Source organism: Ceratotherium simum, chromosome 14 (genome assembly GCF_057802395.1).
Source record: "Ceratotherium simum simum isolate JZ-2026a chromosome 14, ASM5780239v1, whole genome shotgun sequence".
In the NCBI taxonomy this organism is placed as follows: Eukaryota; Metazoa; Chordata; class Mammalia; order Perissodactyla; family Rhinocerotidae; genus Ceratotherium; species Ceratotherium simum.
Window position 1 is genome coordinate 19,427,503 of NC_141913.1, and position 25,544 is coordinate 19,453,046.

General features: G+C 40.0%; 1 protein-coding gene across 1 annotated transcript in view; it reads right to left on the reverse strand.

The window, feature by feature from the left end:
- Positions 1-25,544, reverse strand: part of CDH2 (cadherin 2) — a 210,081-nt gene that overhangs the window by 168,187 nt on the left and 16,350 nt on the right. Inside the window, exon 2 of the mRNA XM_087439098.1 lies at positions 12,254-12,365. Coding sequence (XP_087295224.1) covers positions 12,254-12,365 — 112 coding nt within the window. The remainder of the gene's footprint in view (positions 1-12,253; positions 12,366-25,544) is intronic.

Below are 25,544 nucleotides of genomic sequence, written 5' to 3' on the forward strand. Positions count from 1 at the left end.
ACATTTATAATTTAAATGATTACCACAAATTACAACTATTTTCCCTACCACCACAGCTAATAAGTGTTAGCTGGGCACTGGCATCTTCCCAGGCAATGCATAGTGACTTCCTTACACACAACAGAGAACAAATATTTGTTGAATGAATGTACAGAACACAAATTCTCCCCAGGCTCTGAGAATTTCCGTTATCAACACTTCCTTAAATTCATATCTACTAATCTGAAAATACTTAATTTAAAGTGAACTTGTGAAATGAAATACAAGGTAATAATGAACTGGCCCTTATTTGTAGGGTTTGGAAAGGTAATTCAATAAACTGCTAAATAAAGTCAAGCATCAATAATGAAAGAACATCAGGAAGGCCAGGTGATGTCAGAGGAAAAAGTATAGGGTCCCTCTGACAGCAATGCCCTTGGTTAGACCACAACATCAGTAAGTAAATGAAGGGGCCAGAAAGGAAGAGATTTCAGCCCTAGGAATTAACTGGAAGTAGAACTTATGCGCCATTTTCTTTGCTGTAATTTTTTTTTTTTTTTTACTACCACGTAAGTGAAGAATCTTAATCTCAATTTATTAGCACTTATATGAGAACTTTTTAGGGGCCTTATTTGAGCATCTGGTGAAATAAACATTCAGATGTTTAAAAACAAAAGAAAATGTAGTAACAGTGTATACAGATATATTCTAATCAATTGTTAACATAATATTCATCAATATCTATTTTAGATGCGGGTAATCTGTCCAAAGACAGAAAATCGGCTTCTATATAAAAAAGCAAGAAAGAAGAGGTAATATAGAACCTCCAAAGTACAGTTGTGCGTCACTGAATGACAGCGATATGTTCTCAGAAATGCGTCATTAGGTGATTTCGTCGTTGTACAAACATCACAGAGTGCCCTTACACAAACTTTGATGGTATAGCCCACTACACACCTAGGCTATATGGTACTAATTTTATGGGACCACCGTCAGGTATGTGGTCTGTGCTTGACAGAAACATTATGCACGTATGACTGTACGACACCTCCAAAATCCATCCAGATGAATAGCGTTTGATTATCCAAACCCAGAGGAAACATAACTGAACATGATCTGTTTCTGTTGTGGAAATACATACTAAGGCCAACTGTGTAAGTCTGGTGGAAGACCACCTTTATTAGAGTCACCTGGAGTTCACTTGTAAAAACGCATATTCTTAGGACCCAGACCTTAAAATCTGGGACGGGTTCTAGGAATCTGCATTTTAACAAGCTCTCCCAGGGTAACTCTCAAGCACCCTAAAATCTGAAAACCAATGATATTGGTTTAAAAAAATAACGTGAAGAGGCCGACCTGGTGGCACAGTGGTTAAGTTTGCGCGTTCCGCTTTGGTGGCCCGGGGTTCACAGGTCAGATCCAGGGCACGGACCTACACACGCTGTGGCAGAATCCCACATACAAAAAATACAGGAAGATGGGCACAGATGTTAGCTTAGGACTACTCTTCCTCAGCAAAAAGCGGAAGATTGGCAACGGAAGGTAGCTCAGGGCCAGTCTTCCTCACCAAAAAATAAATAAATAAAGTTAAAATAAGAGAACTTTGGAAGAGTTATTTCCTGTACTTTTTAATATAGACACTAGGAACAAAAGTTAAACTGGAAAGAATAAAAGCATATACACAGTGCAGAATCATGTAACAGTCAATTTAAAAGGCAGAGCAATTAAAATTTGATGATTCATATGTTAAAGGGATAATTCCTCATACTACTGAAAATCTTAAACCGAGGTGAAATGGCACATTATCACAAAGAGTGACTGGCTCCTCTAGTGAGGCACAGAGGACGCACGCCTGGTGTAAAGACCCACGTCTTCAAAAGTGGTTGGCATTCTCAATTTCATTCTCGATACAACACAGAGTATGCATATCAGCATCAGAGATGATTCCATTTGGGAAAAAAGCCTAAAAGACATTTTTTTCAAAATAACAGCCAAGCAAAACATCCATAAAAGGAACCTAGTCCACATTGAAGAAGGAAAAATAATAGATCAAAGTGTCAGTGACTTTCCCTTTTACAATGAGCAAATCCCAACTAGAATGATCTATAAAAGATTCAAGGAGGAACAATTAAAGAAGCAAACTTTAGACCCTGACAGAGACACAGTTCAAAACATACATTTACCGAAGGCCAAAAAAAAAAGAAAAAATAATGCTATTTCTGAACACCATAAAGGATTCATCTTTATGTTCTGTCAGTTTACGGGACAATCATCTATTGACAGACAAGTCCTCAAGATGAAATGGAGACTTTGTAACAGCTATAGATGTGCTTTCATAAGACATGTGCATTCCTGAAAACAGATAATGTTTATTTTTTGCTATAATGAATGAAATTCATTTTTCAACAGAAATCTAAAACAGTAGCAACTGGGATGATCTAAATCTCCTGTTATTTATACCTTCATATATCTGCAACAGGCCTTTTCTCCATTCCATGACGTTCAGAAATGCTATTTTAAGAAAATCATAGGTATTGAGTTGAAATATAGTCTTAACATGTGTCTTGAAGTTCCTGTAGACTGAAATTCATCAACCACTACTTTTTGGTCATTTAATGATTTAAGGAGAGAGTGTGTGTGTGTGTGTGTGTGTGTATCTATGTGTGTATGTATGTGTGTGTGTGTGTGTATGGTTTACTCCATCAATTTGATGGTTTATGTCAGCTAAACTTGTAAATGTTACCATATACCCCTTTGTTCAAATGAGGATTTAAAATAAGTACTAGCATTGATTCCCGGGGTAACTGTGTTTGGGTTGCCTGTGGGGTCTTCAGATGGTGTTGAAGCTAGGGCCTTTTTGAAAAAAATCAACTTACAAGTCTAACATGTGAGTTCAAAAATCAATTTTACAAGTGCAAGATGGTAAGCAGTTCATCTGAGAAACACCCAGGAGTCTGAGTTAACCACGGCCATTAACGGGAGCCAACAGAACGATGCAGCGGTAAACAATGCCAATCCCACCTCGAGCTGCACTAGGAGAAGCACTGTATCCACATCAAAGGCAAAAAGGAGCCTCTGCAGAATGGGCAGGACGCAGACGGGAGGAGTTCAGTTGTGGAGGGCACCTCAGTTTCTTCTATTTGAAAGTAAAGAATAAACCAGAATGCTCAACCACTGAAGAAACTGTTTGATGTTTAGCCTGCGGCAGAGAAGATTTAAGGAGCTCAGGTGATTATGTTCAGGTATTTGAAGGATCTCTAAGTACAAGTTCCTACTACGGAGACTTGCTTGTCTTGTTGACCACCATTGCCCCGTTTCTTGAAAAAGGCCTGGCATATGACAAATGCTCAAAAATACTTGTTGAATGAGAAATGATGAAATGAACGACCTCAGGGTATAAGAGAATATACTTGCCGCTGTGTGTGGTGCCAAAAAATGAAACCGGCACCAGTGGGTACAAATTTTAGGAACATATGCTTCAGTAAAACTTTTTAAGAAATGACTTTTTAACAGTTAGAGCTCTCCAAAGATGGAGCAGACTTTGTAAGGCAGCGATCTCCTCCTCATTCGGGGGGAGAGAGTGGCAATGGTGTTCCTGCAGAAACTGGATAACCATCTGTCAAGGATGCTACAGCAATGAAAACACTGTTTACATCCCCGAACACCACAAGGGTTTCATTTTTACCTATCTGCAGTTTCTGCAGAGAAAACCTTCTGCTGACATAAAATCATTAGGCTGAAATGAAGGATTTTAAACCATTTTAGGAGTGACTCAACAAAATGTGTTAGAGTGGTTCCCAAATGCAGGTACATAAAAACATCTGTGGAGCGTGTTATAAATACAGATTTCTAAGTCCCACTTGATCTCATTTCTCTAGTCCACTCCGCGATATTGTCCTAGCAATTATCTCCTCTCTTCTGCACCATCAGTTTTTCCCTCCCTACTGGATTCTTTGCCATCATCATGCAAACATGTTACTCCCATCTTTAAAAAATACCCTTGGGGGGCCGGCCCTGTAGTGGGGTGGTTAAGTTCACCAGCTCCACTTCCCCGGCCTGGGGTTCACAGGTTCAGATCCGGGGCACGGACCTACGCACCACTTATCAAGCCATGCTGTGGCAGGTGTCTCACATATAAAATAGAGGAAGATAGGCACAGATGTTAGCCCAGGGCCAATCGTCCTCAGCAAAAAGAGGACGACTGGCAACAGATGTTAGCTCAGGGCTAATCTTCCTCACAAAAAAAAAAAAAATCCTCTATTGACCCTGCTTCTCTCTCCAACTCCAAAACCACCCAATTTCTCTTCTCCCTTTTTAAAGAACTGAATTTGTATCCAGCCTTCCTCCTCCACCTGACTGTTGAACACACCCAAATAAAGACACCAGTTACCTCCATGTTGTGAAGTCAATGGTGAATTCTCTGTCCTCATCTGGGTTGACCCTTCAGTAGCATTTGGCACGGATGATCACTCCCTCTCTTTACAACACTCCCTCACTTGCCTTCAAAGATACCACACCATACTGATTCTTCTCCTGCCTCCCCAGTCAGTCTCCATTCCGCCTCTTAATCCTGACTTCCTAACACTGGAGTGCTCAAAGGCTCAATGTGAAACCATTTCTGTTCTTTCTTTGGTTTTCTCCTCCTCACACTCGCTCCTTAGTGATTTCACCCTGGGTCATGGCTTTACTTAACTGTTTATACACTTAGCACTCCCCACTCTGCAGCCCAGCCCACTCCACTGAACCCCAAACCCATATCTAAATGTCTCCTTGACATCTCTGATATTCATCTCCACAGATTCAAACCAAGTTCCTGATGTTCCCCATCACAGTGACTAACCTCCTTCTCAGTGTTCGGACAAAATATCATGGAGTCATCCTTGACTCCTCTTTTTTCACACCACTCATCCAATCCATCAAATCCTTTCAGTTCTATTGTCAAAACATACTCAGAGAATGAAGTTGGACTTCTGTCTCACACCACATACAAAAATTACCTCAAAACAGGTCAATGACCTAAACATAAGAGCTAAAACCATAAAAATCTTAGAAGAAAACATAGGTGTACATCTTCATGACCTTAGATTTTGCAGTGGATTCTTAGATATGACACCAAAAACAGCAGCAACAAGAGGAAAAACAGATAAAATGGACTTCATTAAAGTTAAAAAATTTTGTGCATAAAAGGACATCATCAAGAAAATGAAAAGACAAGCTAGAGAATGAGAGAAAATATTTGCAAATCATATCTCTGGTAAGGGGCTAGTATCCAGAATATATAAAGAAACCTTACAACTCAAAAACAAAAAACAAACAATCCAGTTAAAAAATGGGGGAAAGATTTGAATAGACATTTTTCCAAAGAACATATACAAATGATACATATGAAAAGATACTCCACATTAGCAGTCATTAGGGAAATGCAAAGGAGGTACCACTTCACACCTGCTAGAATGGCTACAATCATAAATGGAAAATAATACGTTTTAGTGAGGATATGGAGAAATTTGAACCCTTGCATACTGCTAGTGGGAACGTGAAATGGTTCAGCTGCTGTGGAAAAGAGTCTGGCAGTTCCTCAAAAAGTTAAACATAGAATTACCATATGACCCCTCAATTCCACTCCCAGGTATATACCCAAAAGAATTGAAAACAGGTACTCAAAAAAGTACATGTAGGGCTGGCCCCGTGGCATAGTGGTTAAACGCACGTGCTCCACTACTGGCGGCTGGGGTTCGGATCCCCGGCGCGCACCGACGCACCGCTTCTCCAGCCATGCTGAGGCCGCGTCCCACATACAGCAACTAGAAGGATGTGCAACTATGACATACAACTATCTACTGGGGCTTTGGGGAAACAAAAAAAAAAAAAAAAAGGAGGAGGATTGACAATAGATGTTAGCTCAGGGCCAGTCTTCCTCAGCAAAAAGAGGAGGATTGGCAATGGATGTTAGCTCAGGGCTGATCTCCCTCACAAAAAAAAACAAAAAGTACATGTATATACATGTTCATACCAGCATTATTCACAATAGCCAAAAGGTGAAAACATCCCAAACATCCATTGACTAATGAATGGGTAAACAAATAGTTTACAAACAAATTGTAAACTATACACAGACATACATACATACATACATACATACATATAATGGAATACTATTCAGCCATAAAAAAGAATGAAGTACTGATAACTGCTACAGTTTGGATGAATCTCCAAAACATTATGCTAAGTGAAAGAAGCCAGACACAAAAGGGTTGTGGGACCTGGGGGAGGGAGAATTTGGGAGAAAATGCTTAATGGATAAGGGGTTTTACTTTGAAGTAATGAAAATGATTTAGAACTAGATAGAGGTGGTGGTTACAAAATATTAAAATGTACTAAGTTACATTGAATGGTTCACTTTAAAATGTTTAATGTTATGTGAACTTCACTTCAATAAATTATTTTTTTAAATATTCAGGATGTGAACCTTTCTCCTACCTCTACTGCTACCACCTGGGTCCAAGCCACCATCTTCTCTCACCTAGATTGTCACCAGCCTCCTAACTGGTCTCCTCCTCCTCTCTTATCCCCTTTGGTTTTTCTCAACACAACAGCCAGAATGATACTATTCTGTCAGTCAGATCATGTATTTCCTCTGTTGAAAGCCCTCTAATAGCTTTTTACTCCTCACAGTCAAGGCCAAAGTCCTTACAGTGGTCTACAAGGCCCCACACACCGTGGCCTGTTACTGCTCTAGCCTTGTCTCACCTCATCGCCTCCTACTCTGCCCCTTCCTCTCTCCACTATCATCACACCAGTCTCCTTGCTGTTCCTTCAACATTCCAGATGCACTTCTGCCCCAGGGCTCTTGCACTTGCTGTTTGCTCTATTTTGAATGCTTCTCCCCTAGATATCTGTAGCTCTTGGACCATCACCAACATCGGTTCTTACTCAAATGTCTCCTATGCAATGAGCCTCCCATGACCATCCTATCTAAACTGCAGAACTATACATTCTCCCTCTTTCCCTTCTCTACCTTATTTTTCTCTGTAGCATTTATACCACCTAATGTACAGTAAATTTTACTTATTTATTGTGTTTATTTTCTACTCCCCAGTAGATGCTTACTAAAGAGCCTAAAAGAACAGAGAGAAAGGGCTCTCTGATCTTAGAAGGACAGATTTTAAACCATTCGGGTACCTGCTTGCTAATAGGTCTGCATATGTGAACTGTGACTTACTTTCTTTAATGCAGATCTGACTGCTAGTTTGGGAGAGAGCAGACCTCAGCCACTCCAAACTACTGATGGCTGTGAAGAACTGCAAAAAGATTTAAAAAAAAAAAAAAAGAGAGAGACCACCCAAACTGGCTTATCTTGGTTTGCAGCACTGCATTAAGAAAGCTGAACTTAAAATATATGAAAACGGATATAAAAAATTCTAAGTCTGAAATAAAGTCTAAATGATTATGAAAATAAGGATGAAATTTCTTAGTTCTTATTTTGATCTTATTATATATACCTAATTGCTCTTTAAAAAAAATAAAACTGTCATAAAGTATAAAAAAAGTTCTCCACCCCTGAGAATCTACATGGCTGTGTTTCATTTGCAACTCCTGAGAGCTTGTCATCAATATCCAAGAGAACAATCTCAGTACTTCGTGCCTTTTCCCACAATCAACTGCAAATCCGTAAAGTACAAGGGGCTGGCCGACTTTATAAACAAGATGTTTATAAACCTACCTTTCAAATATTTTAAAACATTTACACATTCAATAACAAAAAAGATTTATAAAAATTAAAAAAAATTAAAACAAAAGCCAAGGTTTCATAACAAATTCATACAAGCCTGGAACACAACAGAACTGCTTAAAATAATATGGCTTCCCAACTCAGTAACACATGTCATACAAAAATACTCATATTACTAAAAAAGTAATGCAGTTGTATAGTCCTACTAAACTAATAAAAAATATTTCAGTACTGTTATCTAAAGATACGATACTGCAGCTTCCTCCGAGCATGTTATTGTAGACCAGCCTCAATCAGTAAGTAAACTAATCTAAATCAAATTCCGTCTAGTTGAAAATAATCATCATGCACTGCCCAGAGTTGGTGAGTATGAATGGATTACTGAAAATATTCTTGGTAATTGCAGGTTGCTATTTATGTTGACCAGAGTTGGAGGAGTTTACTTAGTGAAATGTCTAAGCATGCAGACCACCAATGCAAAACACACAAGAAAATCACTCTGACGTCCACACTAAAAGCAGCCTAGATCCTCTCTGCCGTGTCACAGTGTGGTTGCTATTTCCTAGTGTCAGGTACACTGCTGGAGACAGAATGAAAATTTATGACTGCAGTTATTTTATTTTCAAGTAATGTGCGACCACAAGAGATTTTTCTACTTCAGTGGAGCAAAAGTTAAATATTAAAGACTAAATATTATTTTCCAAAGCCCTAAATTTTTCTGCTTGTAAACAAGTATGTGCAAAATACTCATGGTGACAATAATTGAAAGATATTTTTTAATTATGGGGGGGTTGTTTGCCTGATAGTCAAGAATTCCCAAATATGTCTAGTAACACCAAAGTCATGGTGATAAGTGGGGAATAAAGAAGACCAGCGCTAAGATAAACCTGTCACAAGACACCTGCACAGTTGGGCTAGCTCCCATTAGCCCTCACTCTTCCCTGCATTATTCCATAAGGGTTTTTTTAATCATCACCATCAGCAGCACAAAATTAGGAACGGGGGAACCGGGGTTCTAATTCCAAATCTGTAGCTAACAATCGAAAGAGCTGTATAATCATAGGAAAAGCCTCTAATCTCTCTGAGCTCTAACTTGCTTATCTGTAAAATGAGCAGGTTGGTAATAAATGCTTTTAAAACAGAATAGAAAAATACAAGGTAAAAATGACTATCTGAACATATTAAAATTGATCTTAATTTATAAAGGCAAACACAGAGAATACCACAGGATAAAAAAGGAATGTTTTTCACCCGAGGGGAAACAGGAAAAGGGAAAACATTATAAAACTAAATGGTAATGAGGATGTAGAAAAGAACTAACATACTTTTAGCCCTGTAAAGAAGAGTCCTACAAAAATGAAAAAAAAAAAATACTGTCATATGCTACATTCCTTTGGCCTAATAATTCTACTTTTGAACACAAATCCTCAAAGAAAATATCCCTAAAGAAAAATCAAAGCTCTCTAAAAAAAGTCTTCATAGCAGTACTATATATAAGACAGAAAAATTGGAAACAACCTGTAAGTGCAAAAATAGAGGCATAGTTAAGCAAAATCTAATTTTGCTAACAAAATGGAACAAAGGCCTTTATAGCCATTTTTTATATACTGAACTATTTTCAAAAGAGTGGAAATATTCAACATGATATAACAAGAAATGTAAAGGTTGATCACAAAATACCTTTGCCCTCTTTATGACTTTACAAAACACACACTGATGAAAACCAGAAGAGAAACTGGAGAGATATAACTAGTTCATTGGGTCCACTCTTTCTATAAAATTCATTACAATAGCAAAAACAAAAGAGGGATGGGGAGAAGGGAATGCTCTACTTCATGCTTCTTCTACGTAGCTTTTCTAACATGACTAAATACCACCTTGTATCTTCATCTAATGCTTAATGTTTTTCAAGCACCATCACAAAGATTATGTGGCTTAGTTGTTTGAAAAATAATCAGCATTCACAGCACCTCTACATCAAAATGTTAAACTTTTGTACAAGGTCTGGTGTGTCAGGGATGTATCCTATGAAACCATACTATACATACTGGTGACTACTGTCCTCCTCTCCCCAAACGTCATCAATGGGAAATTAAAGGAAGTATCAAGAGTTGGGAGTTATGCTTTCAACAAGATCTTGGACTCTAAGTCAATCTTAATATGGTAGAACTTGCCATGAGGCAAATGCCTTGGAAAACTGTTGCATGTTTCTTATGTACAATTACTTCTCTCCTTAAACACTATACATTACAAAACCATGGCAAAAGTCATCAGTCAGGCTGGCCTAGCAATAGATCCTTTCAGCTCTAGTAATACAAGGTGAATGGACGTACTACAGTACACAGAATTCATGAACATAATTATGGCACGGTATCTGGGTTCAGTCTATAGATGCACCTTTGGATTATCATCCCACTACAAACTCCAAAAACATATAAAAGGTAAAAATCTAGAATTCTTCTAGGTAACAGTTCTCCAAGAGAAACATAACTGGTGACAATGTTCTTGTAAAAAGGAATGTTGATGTTTCACAAAAGCCTGTGTAAGTTTTCTTCCTTCTCCCAAAAATATTATTTTCTACTAATCAATATTTTGAACTTTATACTTTAAGCTTTAAGATGCTGGTGTCCTTTAACATATTCTATGAATGATAAAGAAAAAAAGTAATGATGGGTGATGAGAGAAACAGTTTTAAAAAAAAGCCAAAAGATAAAAATAGTAACAACTGGCCATACCCAAACTGTAGAAATTCTACCAGAGACTACCATACACATTTCTCTCAGTGATGGCTAGAGCACAAAGTCAAAAGTATTTTCAATCTTTCATATTTACAACTCTAGCCAAATCCCAAGTTTCCAGGTTATACTAAAAAGAGACTGGCAAGCAACTGTCCAATTTCTACTGTCATGAGAATTATCTAATAATTGAAAACAGACTTTCATTTTCAAAACTATTCAATATGCCAATGCATTTCATATCAATGGTTTCTAGTGACAGACCACGTGTTTATCTGTAACCAGCAAATTTCAACTAGGAAAAGACTAGGGGAAGGAATTATCCATTTAAAAATGAATCTCACAAGTAAATGGCAAAAACGCAACAAATTTCAATGATATGTTTTATCTGTCTGAATTATTCTATAGAATCATATCAAAATATTTTTTCAGTATTAAAATAATATTTACAGATCACATAGATCCTAGGATGCCACATAATAATTTACAGATTAAAAAAAATGACAAATGTACAGAAGAACTCCAAGACTCACATTAATCTATACACTTTGATTTGAGTTAAACCTATATCATGTCAACTATTACCCACTAGATGAGATAGCAATTCAGTGTCAGGACAGACTAGTAAATGTTGATTTGACGTTTATTTATTAAAATACCATGTAATGAGGCAGGGACAGGAAGATGTCTTTAAAAAAATCAACTTCAGAGAGATCACATGGGTGTGAGCAAATCACAATTAGAATAGAAATGAAAATAAAATGATAATCTGCACCAAAGAACCTTAGTAGCTAAGAGGCCATTTACATTTCGAAGTCCTCCGGCTATGGTATTCTTAAGTATTGCACCACTAAGGCTTGTCAGTGCTGCAGAGACACTTCAATTAAGGCTGTGCGGTAGAGCCCTGTGTAAATTAATTAGTTGAAGTTGCACAGATTTTCTAAAAGCAGCTCTCTAAAACAGCCTCAGAGATATGCCCGATTTGTGAGGAATTAGAATTTAAATACAACTTACTAATCAATTCTTGCTTTCCCATTTCAATGACAATTTGTGTAATGATAAATAAGTCCGTGAAAATACTACTAACCAAAATTTTATTTGCTTTCAATTAGAGGTAAAGGAAGGGGCTTTCAATTTTGCTTTTGATTCTCAAGTTTTATTTCGGATTTTATCTAGACTTATTGGCAAGAGTTTTCACATGATAACTATAATGAACCTGATCCATATTTAAATAGGAGATGAGTCTATATTTGAGATTCACATATGTTACAACTAAATTAGCTATCTAGTAATTCCTATAAACAATGTCATAACAAAAATACGGATTTCATGCTCCTGCCTCAAGACTTTACCTGCCAAATCTGTTCATTATAATTTAGCTAAACATTAAAGTTTGACATGTTTTATCAAAGATAATATTATAGTAATTTCTTTAATTCAAAACACGAAGTGGATTTTTGCCGTAAATAATTTTTAAAACCAATAGAATCAGATGTTTGCTAAATATTATTCTTCAAAATAAGCACAATGCATGCAAAAAAAATTTTTAATTCGTTGTGTAATGGTTTCCACTATAAATTAAAAATAAATCTAAAATTTTCAAGAGATCAGGAGCCTTCCAGTTATGTGCATAAGAGATTCATGAGCTCTTCTGTAATCCTAAAATAAAGTCCCCACAGTCTCATTATAGTGATTGTGAAAAATTCATGCTGGTTATACAGTAGAGATGACTTAGAGACCTTTTAATAGCTAATTTGTTTCAAGCGCATAGACACTGTATGTACAAATACATCTTTTGAGATAGTACCATTGAGAAGAGGCTGTCCTTCATGCACGTCCTGTGATAAGACTGCACTGTAAACATCTTCAGGAAATCCAGTCTTGCATAATGCGATTTCACCAGAAGTCTCTACAAACGCCTGCAACACAAGAAAAAAAAACGTGTGCAATGATTGCTACCTCCTTCAACGGAGAAACATTCCATTTGGCATAAAGCCTCATTTTCCCAACTATCTTGTACAAACAACTCCTTTGTTTCCGAATGGTTACAATTAGAATGTAGAGGGCAAAGGGTTAATCTTTTTGATAACTGGAGTAGAAGAAACAAATCCCACTTGTCTTGTCCAGGCAAATCTAAATAATACACATTCTAGGTTCTTCTAAGGGCTGAACATTTCCATTAAAATGGTCATTGTGACTGAGGAATGATCAAGTGGACCTCGGGATGAGGGACAGCCAAACAGTTTTTAAGCTCCACAAATCACCATCACTAACTTAACTTGTCAAGAAAAATGTATACATTCAAGTATATAGATCTTTATATTCCCATCTAATTCTCTGACTATGAAGTTTGTTTCAATATAGCCTGTTAATTAAACAACAAAACTGCAATATACTTACTGCAGGATGTAAAGTATTTTATACGAAGTAAAATCAGTCAACCAAAAGTATATATTTCTCTAATATGAAGGGCAGGGATCCATTAAAAATATAAATAAAGATGAATACAATTATGTTTCCTTTTTATATGTGAAAATTAGAAAGTAACTATCTCTTGCCATCTTCCTCTCTATCATCTACATACACAGTTAACTACCCAGGGTGCTTAAAACTCAGTCACACCAAGTACGATCCAGCTACCCCTCCAAGTTAGTTTCACTACTTCTTCCAGCCCTATTGACATCAACACAAGACGATTACCCCTCAGTAGCACTTGTGCAGCATTTACATTAATTATAGGAAACTTCACCCTGCACTGTTGAGGATCCAAATACAGGAGGAGGAAGAGTGGACAGAGCCTGCCAGAGGGAGGGATTTCACAGCTGCAGGGCCTGCATTGGGAGCAGTCTGCACTGGTGAGGAGAATCCGAAATTGGGAGGACGCAGAAAGGGAAGCCCCAGAAACAGAGACCTTGAAAGCAGTTGTCCGAATGCAGCGATACAGTGCAGCTTCGCAATCAAAGGACCACCTGGACTGTGTGTGTGAAGTTTTGCAAATACTAAAGTCGTAAAAATCCAGACTAACCAATACTTAAACTGTTCTTCTCAGATCCGAGAAAGTAAAGAAAAAAGTCAATTTGGACTTTGTTAAATATCACACAGTATTCAATCTCAAAAATGCATTAGGAGCAACAGTGAGATATTAGTTCAGATCCATCAAATTAGCAAGTCTGTTATGTACAAGAAAGGATTGTATCAACTCAAGGATACAGGATATATACAAGGATAACCCCTTACGAAGGGGCTAGTGGAAGCTCGTACAGTCACATGCAAGTGCAATCTGGAAATTCTAGTGAAGACGAATGTGGACATATTCCACACGGTAGGTATATTCCTAGGGAAACTCTCCCCTGGGCGTCCCAGTCGACACGTGCGGGAATGTTCACCGCCACGTGGTTATAGCCGCAGGACCTGGAGACTGTCCGAACAGCCATCAACGGGAGAACGGACTAATATACTTTCACATAGACAAAGAAAGGAGCGCTCAACAACATTAAAATGGAAGAAGTGGAGCTACATTTACCCACAGGGTTACATCTCAAAACAAACAAACAAACAGTCAGTGTCTTTAACTTCCATGCAAAGTTGAAAGAGAAATTTAATTATAAATCAAGCTAGGATGACTATTATTTTTAGTAAGTTCAGAAATTTATTTAGACAACATTCCAAATTTAGATTCGAGACAAAGCACACTGCAGTGTGAATCTTGCAAAAAAAATAAAAATAAAAGGCATGATTGATGACTCCATTTTTATACATAAAGTTTAAATACAAAAGATAATGTAACATTATTGACATGCATAAAAATGTACAAGGCAGTGATAAACACCAAGTGTAGGATAGTGGCTACTCCAGGGGAGGGCAAGACAGGAAAGGCGACATGAAGGATCATACAGGTAGCTTTGATTTTATTTGTAGTAATTCATTTCTTTCAAAAGGAATCTAAAGTGAACGGTAAAATGTGAAGATGTGCGTAGGCACATGGGTGCAAATTATATTATTCCCTATATATCCTGTATGCTCTACATATTTCATAATAAGAAAGAGAAAACATTAGGGACTAACTGAGAAGTAAGAAGTTGGGCTTCCACCCGTCAAGGTTGGGCTACCAGGCGATACTTCGATACTTGCCAGCTGTAAATCTCCAGGCACTTACCCTGGGCCTGGCACAAAGCAAGCACTCAGTAAGTGAAAGCTTTTGCTTTTAGCTAACCACAACAAATAAAGGGAACTCCCCAGTTCACTATATAAAAGGGACCCATGTGCTGTAAATCTGTGTCCCACAGATAGGTTAGGGGTGGGCCTCTTCACCTCCAGTCCAGGCTTCTACAGTGGGAGGCCGAGGCAGTTTCCCACCCAGAGGGGTAGGTGGGAACAGAGCAGGGGCAGCAGATCAGAGGCAAACAAGGGGAGGCATGCAGTAAATCAGGGTCACATTCCAACCTGGGCATTCAGGTCACGGCAGCATGCAGTGCTACAGGTAAGCACCCAGAGATCAATGAAGTCTAAACAGCAGAGGAACACTGTCATCTTTGCTTTAACTCCACCACTACTGTCATGTTTTCTAGTGGATCTGTCCTAAGGTAAGGGAATAAGCACCAACGTGCTCCTCACTCAAACCCACAGGAATGGGATTTCAAGGTCACATCAAGTCCATCAGTCATACTGTGAATGTTCACTTCTGAGTTTCCGTCTCCACCTTATTTCAGAAAAGGGAACCTCTGTCCTCAACGTGCTACCCCTTCCTCAACCTCTCTGCTCATTCTCCTCATCTAGGAAAGGGGACCCACCTACATGGAGTGGCTGTGAGAATTCCTGAAACTATGTTGGCAAAGCACATCTCCAACAAATACCGGCGACCAGTATTAAAAACCCATGGGGGTCATGTATTACTTTATGAGACTTTCAAATTTGTTTTAAACAGCTCAAACTTTTCTAAATTATTCTTCCCCAAGACAAAACGGATCCACAAAATAACATGCTGTTATTATTCTATAATGCATTTTCTTAAAACCAGGCTCCATAAAATTATTAAAATAGATATTTTTGCCTATTAATTTATTATTAATTTCCTCTCTTAACACTCAGTCCAAAAATAACAAAATTAACATGTTCAAAAAACAAACAAGAAGCACTGAAATGAACAGACTCTCCAAACTGGAGATATTTCAGGCTTACTTCACGTCAAGCACTGTGCTGGTACATCAATATCTCATCTAATGCAACCCTACAAGGCTGGGGCTGAACTAGGTCTGAGACTGGAGGAGCCCAGAGAGCCAGTGACAAGATCCACCCAGGGAAGCTGACTCCACTCATGCAGCCTCTGATGGCTATAGCTTTTTGGACATTGAAAGTTCTCTAGTTTAACCCATAGCTGATGTTTGAACGTTTACAATTGGTCTCAACCCGGCGTGGCTTTGCCCCCAGGGGACATCTGGCAATGTCTGCACACATTTAGTTGCTGCAGTCAGGAGGTGGGTGCTCATGGCTTCTAGTGGCTAGAGGCCAGGGACGCTGCTAACATCACACACTGCACAGGACAGCCTCCACCACAGAGAATTATCCAGCCCAAAATGTCAATAGGGCCAAGGGTGAGACACCCTGTTCTACAGCAACCCACGAAAAACGAGTGTCCACCTACCCTTTAGCACCCCTAGCAGTGGGAAGCCCATTATCTCCTCAAACAGCCCACTAAACTCTTTCTGGAACATCCTCCTTTTCAGAAAACCAAAACCCTGCCAGTGTGGCTCACCCCCAACATTAACTGATTAGGCTGCCAGGCCCAGGATGAGGCTCCAGAAGTTCAAAGAAAGGAACCCTCCCCTCAGAATGTTCCCTGCGGTGCAAGGAGGAGGCTGTGAATCACGTGCATTTTCTTAATATTTGAGTAACGTAAGGGTCAGTGAACATTCTTCTATAAAGGGTCAGACAGTAAATACTGGAGGCTTGGCAGGCCACAGGATCTCTGCTGATCTGCTGCTGCAGTACAAAAGCAGTCACAGACCGTCAGAAATGAATGAACGTGGCTCTGTTCATTCAGATAAAACTTTATTTATGGACACTGAAATTTGAATTTCATTTAATTTTCAAGTGTCAAAAATATTCTTCTTCTGATTTTTTAAAAGCTTTTAAGCATTTAAAAAGGTGAAAAACATTCTTGCCCATATGAAAATGGGGATCAGGACTGTAGCCTGCAGACCCCTGGAATAGTGTGTTAAGTTTTATGAAATATCGCTCTCTCTCTTAATTCTCACAACAGCCCCTTGAGGGGGGTGAAATTATCCACGTTGTGCAAAGGAGCGAATAGATTCTCACTCAGACGTGAAATACTCAAGACCTCACATCCAGAAAGAGGAAGAAGCAAGGTTCTCTCTATAGTCTTTCAAAGTAGAACAAATAATTACAGTACAATTCTTTCAGGAAACACGTACTGAGTGTCCATTGGCCGCTAGAAACAGAACCAGACACGGCCTCTGCCTTTAAGAGATTCAAGGTTTAATGCGGGAGCAAAATAGAGAAGTGACTGCAATAGAAAGCAGCGACTGGGAGGGAGAAAGATGCAGAGGGCATGAGGGGGGCCCAGGGCAGGAGTCTGGGGGCCTCCCAAGTACAACCCAGGAGTAGCCAGGCGGTGGGGGTTGGCGGGGAAGCCATCCCAGGCGGTCACTGCTTGAGCTGGAACAAGGCGGCAAGAAACAGCATACTGCTTAGGGAATTACAATGAGTTCAGTGTCACTGGAGTCCAAGAAGCAAGGCAGGAAGTCAAAAGTTGAGGCTGGAGAGTTAGACTGGGTTAGATCATAGATGGTTGGGGGCTTGGGGTTATCCTGTTGGCTCTGGGGAGCCAGGCAGGGATTTTAAGCACGGGGAGATCCTACTTGATAGAAAATTCTCTGATGCTTCGTGGGAAAAGTTTGGGGGGGGTGACAAGTGACAGCTGGGGGATAAGTTAGGACACAGACTTGAATCAGGCAGTGGCTGCAGGAACGAGGAAGGGGCAGATTGTATCAATATGCAGACAGTTAAAATTGATAGGGCTCAGTGAGGGCAGGGACTCACAGTGGCAGGGACAGAGGGAGGAAATGATGCCCTCCCCCATGTTTCCAGCTGAGTGACATGGGTGGCACAAACTAAGAAAGATAATCGCAAAATTATAATGTCAGGAACAAAGTGCTAAAGAAGCAGAAAGAATGGGATGATAAATCTGCCTGTAGAAATCAAAGAAGGCTCCATAGCTGAAGTGACATTTAGGCTCTGTCTTTCAAGATGATTAAAAATTTGCCAGGAGAAAGAGGAGGAAGTGGAAAAGGGCATTCCAGGCAGAAGGTGCAGCATGGACAAAGGCCCTGTTGATTTATACTGAGCTTGTAGTGAAGCCAAACAACGCCGATCTATTTTACCAGGCAACTGTTAAGTCACAGCTTCCAGCATCTTTGCTGCTGATTTGGAGCCCCTGGGGGAAGAAATTACATTTAAGCCTCCAAGATTTGATCTCGATAAATTAATAATTCCACTAGATTTAGTCATTCCTCCCCGCTTTCTGTATCAAGAAGGTCTAATGAGACATCCTAATGACTTCATAAGGATGCTACTCAGATGCCAAAGACAGGGTGTGACGCATGCCCAGACACTGCCCTTCCCACCAACCCAGAGTCATAAACCAGGCTTTTAAGAGATGCTGTCCATGGAGTAGTTTGGAGCACAGACTTGCCACATGCCAGACTGTCAGAGTTTGAACCCTGCCCATCACTTACTATCTGTGAGACCTCAGAGAAGTCACAGTTCCCTCATGTGAACAATACAACATGTATAGTAAAGACAGCACTCACTCACAGGGCAGGTGTGAGAATTAAATGAGATCATATGTGTAAAGCAGTCAGGATAGTGTCTGGCACATGGTTATTCAATGTATCAGCTATCAGTAATAGCAGCATTAACACTACGATTGACAACATGAATCTAACTCATGGTATGTCTGTCATACAGCCCAGGGAGTTCCCAAACTTGCTCAGCATAACAAGTCATCGGGGACATCTGTCTAAAATTCAGATTCCTAGGTCCCAACCCAAGACTCACTAAAACAGAATCTTAAGAGATGTGGTGCATAAGTCAGTATATTTAACAAGTGCCTGTGCAGCCTGTGGTGGCCACACATCCAGCCGTATCTTCCCCCTCCCCAAACTTTTCTGAACTCCAGACACAGCATACCTACCTTTCTGCCGAGTCTTCAAGTTGAATAACTTAGCAACAACAGAAAGGAATAAAGAAACAATTATTTTTTCTGTTCTTAACAATTCCATGCTGTCTCCTAGTTACTGTGCACATCTGAAAATTGAAACAGCAAGCCATCCTTTTGTAATTACTAGTTTGAAAATTTGGCCCCAGGTCAGCACCGGGCTCTCTCTTTTGTTTGAAAACCACACCTTCTTGATTTTGTTTTTTGGTTGTGTTTTTAATTGGGACGTTATCCTAGCCCCAATCCTTTAGTAAGTCTCTTTTCCATAATTCTTCAAAGATTACAAGCAGTCAGCAAGGCATCTCGGCCCACCAGGACGAAATTTATGCTGAGGATCTGAACGCATTTAATGCTGTTCTGCGCTCTTCACACAATCAGCTCACCTATCTTGAGTTTCAATTTCCTCTTACAAGTATTTGCTCTACTCTTCCCAGGCTGAAGATCGACCTCCTTGTCTAAAAAGGACAGAAGTGTAATAGGAGTTGAGGAGTTCTGCTTGCCTGTTAGGATTAGTCCATCTGTTCTGGTTTTTAACTCGCAGTGACATTGCTTTTTGTTCTCGTTAAAATTTTTCCATAGTCTCAATACTGTCATCTTTAAGGCCCTGAGTCCGCTACTCTTTTAGGTTCCCGTTATCATGTTTCTTTTTTTATAGTCATCCTTTGTCACTGGCTCTGCTTTCCAATTTCCTCCAAGTCACTCCTAAGTCCAAGCTCTTAAATATTCCATTGAAGCCACAGCGGACTCTTCAAACTCCCCGCCTCTCCATCTTCCTCCTGATCAAGATCATTTATGATTATTGGCTAAAAATTTCACATCTGAAAGCAGCCCATACCTAACAGAATATTTATTTTTTCTTTCTGGCTCTGAAGACTGCCTAGCTAAAACCTAGGCCCTGTGGGTTACCATAAACTCTTAAATTTAATCAATTGGGTGTTTTCCCCCAAAGCATCCATCTGTTCCTTTTTTCCCTTCCAGATATTCCATCGTCAGAATCCAGTAAGAATGAGAATATTGTGAAGTAGATTATCAACCGCAGTCAACAAAGCTGAAAACCTCCTTTCACTTTATAATATGCTTGTTCCCCTCATTCTTTATGGAAATAAAGGCAGGAATGTGTGTAGTGGTTAAGAATGAGGGATCTGGAGCCAACCTGCTTAGGTTTAAATCCTGTCTCTGCTCCCTACTACCTGTGTGACCTTGACAAGCTATCCAACTTCGTCAGTGCGTCAGCTTCTTCCTCTATAATAATAATAATAATAACAACAGAGTACTGGCCTCACAGGATTGCTGTGAAGTATAGAAAGGACTTAAAAATAATTCCTGATTCACCACAAGACAAGCGTTAGCTGTTATTATGATGTTGTTGTTGTTGTTGTTGTTGTGGAGAGTTTTCTCTCTCTGCTACACGAGAACCTCGAACATTTTTAAAGAATTTTGTGAAGTAGGAATACTGAAAAGAAACCAAGGTGACAAAAAATTCATTCACTAACATGTACAAAGGAAAACAAGAAGAATTCCTCCCTTTGTGATTTGTGGGTTGGGGGTTAGCGACGTAGAGGACAGGGGGACACCATGGTAATAGTTTTATTACATGGTTATGTCTTCCAAATGTTCTAAGTAAATACATTTATTTATTTTTTTATTTTTATTTTTTTAATTTTTTCCCCCAAAGCCCGGTAGATAGTTGTATGTCATAGCTGCACATCCTTCTAGTTGCTGTATGTGGGACGCGGCCTCAGCATGGCCGGAGAAGCGGTGCGTCGGTGCGCGCCCGGGATCCGAACCCGGGCCGCCAGCAGCGGAGCGAGCGCACTTAACCGCTAAGCCACGGGTCGGCCCAGCAAATATATTTAAATATAAACAATTAGTGAAGACATTTTTAAAGTGGTTAGTGAGGTACATGGTAACAGAATAATGGAACTGTTCAAGACCAATTCTGCATGACTAACTTTTTATTTTTTAATCCAATTTATCAGCATACAATTACATTTGCCAGATTCTCTACATTTCACAGGATCCCATCTACGATGTTGGAGGCTATGTTAAGAAGATTATTCAAGAACTACCGCCACTCTTTAAAGATTTTTCTCTGTGTCAGTCATGCCACTGATGACGCTTTGAATTTCATATCCCTGGAAACATGCTTGAAATGTGCAGAAGTTTAACCCTGGACTTTGATATTTTTGTTTTGTCATATACTATTCTGGAGGGGGAGCACAGCCTTTTGAACTGGTTCTTTAACTCTTTCTTGCCTTCACAATACAATCTAGACCAGCTCAGGTGCAAAGAATACCTGAAGGAGGCCAAACATTGCCCCCTGTGACCCACCTGGTGATTGCCATCTTTATTTCCACTGTATTATTAGAATGGACCCATTCTAATAATACAGTGGAACTTGAACATCTCTAGTATCAGCACTTTTATTTTTCTGATTTTCATTTCTTTTAATCAACTAATGAAGAGAAGAGCCAAATAACAGCATCAATGCTGGCTCAGGAACCTGACAACTGCTGAAACTGAACTCTGAGCTAAAAGACAGCACCACAATAAAACAGCTTGATGGACAAAAATTCAAGTTCCACAAACAAAATGTGCTTTAGAGTGCCAACTTCTCAGAAGTTGAACCTATCAAAGCTTAGGACCATAGTCAAACATACATCACGTGACGTCCACGGAGATCTGTGCCAGTCCCCATCTCCTCAGCCCACGGGAGAGGAGGTTTCCCAGGCATCAAGGCTTCGTGGAGTGAAGTCCCAAAAGATAGACAGGAGTTTACCAGTAAGCGTCCTGAATGTTTAATGTAATGGACAGCAACAACACCCCTACAGATTGATTTGGCTTATAAAAGTGTAACACTATCATGAGACAGTGGCTCAGACAGTTAGGCAATTAAATTGCCATTAAAAGTTCCAGAAGCGCCTAAGGCAATTCCAGTAGAGATGACCAATCCTGGCTTAGATTGATTTTGCCCCATCAACTCATTACACTCACCAGAGACAGCAACATGCTTATATACAATGTTCAAAATGACATCAATACTATAGTGTTTAGCATCAGGTTGTGTTTATAATCAATTTAGGAATTCATTCGACTAAATACACTGAAGATCGGTAATTGCTAATATTTACTGAGTGCTTACCATATGCCAGGAACTGTGCTACAATGCTCTCTGTGCATGACATCTCAACAATCCTCACAACGACCCAAGAGGTAGGTACTATTATCAGTGCTATTTTGCAGGCAAGGAAGCAAACTGAAAGGAAATCGCCCTAGGTCATTTAGCTACTTAAATTAGGGATGGTACTCAAACCAGCACTGAATGGCTTTGAGGACCACCCTTAACCACTGCTTGGTCAAGAAAACAACCATCAGGAAGCATCCACATGCACTGACACATAATACATAACTGGCAAAGGGCTGGAAATTGCCCTACATAAGTTAAGACCAAAGTTACAAATATACCTGCCGCCACTGTGAATTTTTTCCTAAAATATGATTCTCAAATATGATTGCAATACGATCTATATTAATAAAATAATTTCAGCGTTTCTGTTCACTATGGAAAAAACTGCAGAAAAAGATATCAAACTTTCATAAACGTCTTGTTTTTAAAGTCACCCAAATCAAAGCCCACCACCAGCCCCAAACCCTTCTAAAAGCACACAAGGAAAATTATCAGTAAATACATATCACAGCGAGTATATTAATTCTCAGTAGGTGATACTGATGGGGGAATAATTACAGTCTGTAATAGACTTTGCGCACTTTCTATACTCCAGACTCTCTTGTATTCATGTACAATTAGGCCCATTTCATAAGACCTGGAGCGTGGTTTCACTTTTTAAAAACCATTACAGATGTTTACGGTTCCCATAACTCTGATATAACTCATTTAATTTGAATAGCCACACATAGTGATGATTTATCTAATTCTGAGTCCTTGATAAGATAAACCCAACCCAATTAGACCATGATTCTTGTGAGAAAATAACATTCACAGCACAGCTTCCAGAAATGTGCTGCAGTGAAAGGAGGGCATTGTCAATAACGCCAGAGTTCAAAGCCATTCGTGAACTTGTTCCCGAAGCAGCACCCTGTCCGGTGGTGTTCTAATAGCTTAAGCAATAAACAAGTAAACCCACAGCCCCGCATGCTAACTCAGGGGTTACAGGGCTAGTATCACCAGCGTCAGTTTCAACTCAGGGGCTGAAGACTAGCATCTTCTCCACCTAGGGCTATGGTGAGTGATTTAAGTCTGGCACTTGGACAGTTTCACTGTGTAACTTGTAGAAGGGGAATGGTTCTTCCCCTCCTGAAGTTCTTTCCGAAAGAACTCAGCCAACTTCAGTACTCCTCCCTCTTTCCACTCCACCTGTCAGTCATACCCTGAACGGCAGTTCTCCAAGTGTGGTCGAGGGGCCCCTTCAGATCCTTCTAGGGGATCTGAAAAGGCAAAACTATTTTCATAATATAATAACATCATTTGCCCTTTCACTCTCATTTTATCACAAGTGTTAAGTGGTTATCAGAGGCTAGGTGATGTGTGATAAGCAGATACTGGAAACCAACTGTTTTTTATTAAGCCAGACATTAAGGAGATCTACAAAAATATAAAGCACAATGATACTCTTCCCACTAATTTTGTTTTTCTGTTTTGGAAAATATAGTTATTTTTCATAAAAATTGGTATTTATGTTACATATATAATGGGTTTAACATTTTTAAATGAATTAAAAAAGTAATATATAATTTTCTCAGTTTAATTTCTAATATGCTAAACATTGATCGATTATTACCCACATTATAAAAGCTCATTGGGGCACTCAATTTTTAAGAGTGTACAAGAGTCCTGAGATTAGGAAGTTTGTGAACTGCTGCCCTAGAGAGAAGACAGAAGGACTGAACTTATCTGAAGGCTAAATTTGAAAGAACAATCTGGGCAGCTGGTGCCCAGCCCTGTCCCCTACTCCTCCCAGCTGGGAGTCGCAGGCCCACAGAAAACAAGCGTGGTGATCTCATTTTCCATGCTGGGAGTTCTCCATCCCTTGCAGCATTGCGGGGGTGGGGAGAGGGGGTGCCAGCACTGCCTGCAACTGAGTGAGCGTGTCTGTGGAATTTGGGATTCTGTATTAGCAACATACACGCCCACCCACAGATAAAAGTCATGCCCTCCAGCCCAGCCCTTATCAGAACCATGGTGATATTTTCCTTTCCTAACTGTTGACTCTTCCAGGTTATATTTCACTTGGTTCAGAACCTGGTTCAGGGAGAAGTCCTATTTATTGGGCCCCATCAGAGACTTCAGCATTTGGTGTACTGTCTGGGGACCTTGAGAAATACTAAAAAAGCAATCCAAGGTTGGGGAAGAAAATAGTCATGGAGGTCCTGGGGCTTTGGAAAGGGGAGAAGGCGGGCTTACTCAGGCCCTGCACATTTTTTAACTTGGTGGTTTGCAGCCTTGATTGTGCAGTGTGGCTGGTTTTTATAGTTGGGCAGGTAGCTTTTAACATCAAGAGGCTTTAATTCCTAAACCACAGGGTATTTTGATCTTGATGTGTGACCACAACTTATGGTGGTTATTCTCCAGGAAAGTGGCTGTTTACAGAGGCAGGGCCTAGAGCAGAGACAGTGGACCTCAGGAAAGGCTGGAGGCCAAGGATCTCGGAAAAGTGTCAGGACATGCGGTGACCGTAGCCAAATGGTGAACACGTCTGGGTGAGGGCTGTTGCAGCTTGGCCTCGGCAAAGGTCTGAGGCAGCTCAGAACTTCTGGAGGTGCCCATGGGCCCCAGGCCTGAATAAGCAGAGACAGCTGAGGCACAGAAAAAGGGGATTATTTCAACATCTACTGCCCAAAGACTAGTGAGCAGAACAATATTTGCTATTTTTAAACGACAGTGAATTCGAGACCTATCGAGGCTCTCACTTTAAATTATTAATGACAGATCTATGAGGGCAGCTCCGAATTGGCTGCCTCTAATTATGCTCTGCATTTAGAGGCAAAGGAAGGCACATTTTGGATTCTTCTGACCACAGGCTCAAGGGTCAGCCTCCACCGAATGGTCTGCACTGGTCTTTACAAATGAAGGAGAAATCTTCCCTTGAGGATGGCCTTCTTTGGTCGAAGCAACCCCACAGCAAGTGGCAAGAGACTGAAAACACCTGCTTCCAAGACACTGTGTCCCACAGCCACCCACCCGACAGAGCCCACACTGGTGACAGCATCAGGCTGTCAGTCTCAAGGGGCTCACAGGCAAAGGCAAAGTTGGAGGTTTGAATATGCTGGATGCAAACTGCAATTCACCAGCGAGAGAATCCCGGTGGGAGGGAGGTTAAATTTAGCACTTTGTATTTACCTGGGGGGAGGGGATCTACCCGCACATCCTGGGTTTTCTTTCAGAAAGCTGGCATTTGACATACTCCCCCCAAGTGCAAAGTTCAGAAATATTTCATGGGGCAATCTCCATCTTTTTTGAGGTGCCTGTCTTTCTCGCCCAGAATATTCAATGTCTTTAAGTCTTCATTTCCCCTTTGAACTCTGTGTTTAGTTCAAAGGTCATGGATTATAAAGGAGAGGTTTAGCTTGATTAGCATTTGGCAAAGGCTAAGGTTTCCTCCGCCCACTGTGAGTCCTTACCTCAGATATCACGGCTTTCTTTTCTGGTCTTTGGGACACTTAAGGACAGGCTCTGGGGTCATAATTTCAGCTGGGATCACTCTTCCAGGATCGGGATTGGTTTGCTTCCTGACTTTGTAGGCTCTTGCATGCCCCATTAGGTTTGAGGATTCTTTAAAAAGTAAAACTTTTATCTTCTAAGACTTCATGAGGTTGGGAGCAAGACTGTCCTGACAAAGGCCCA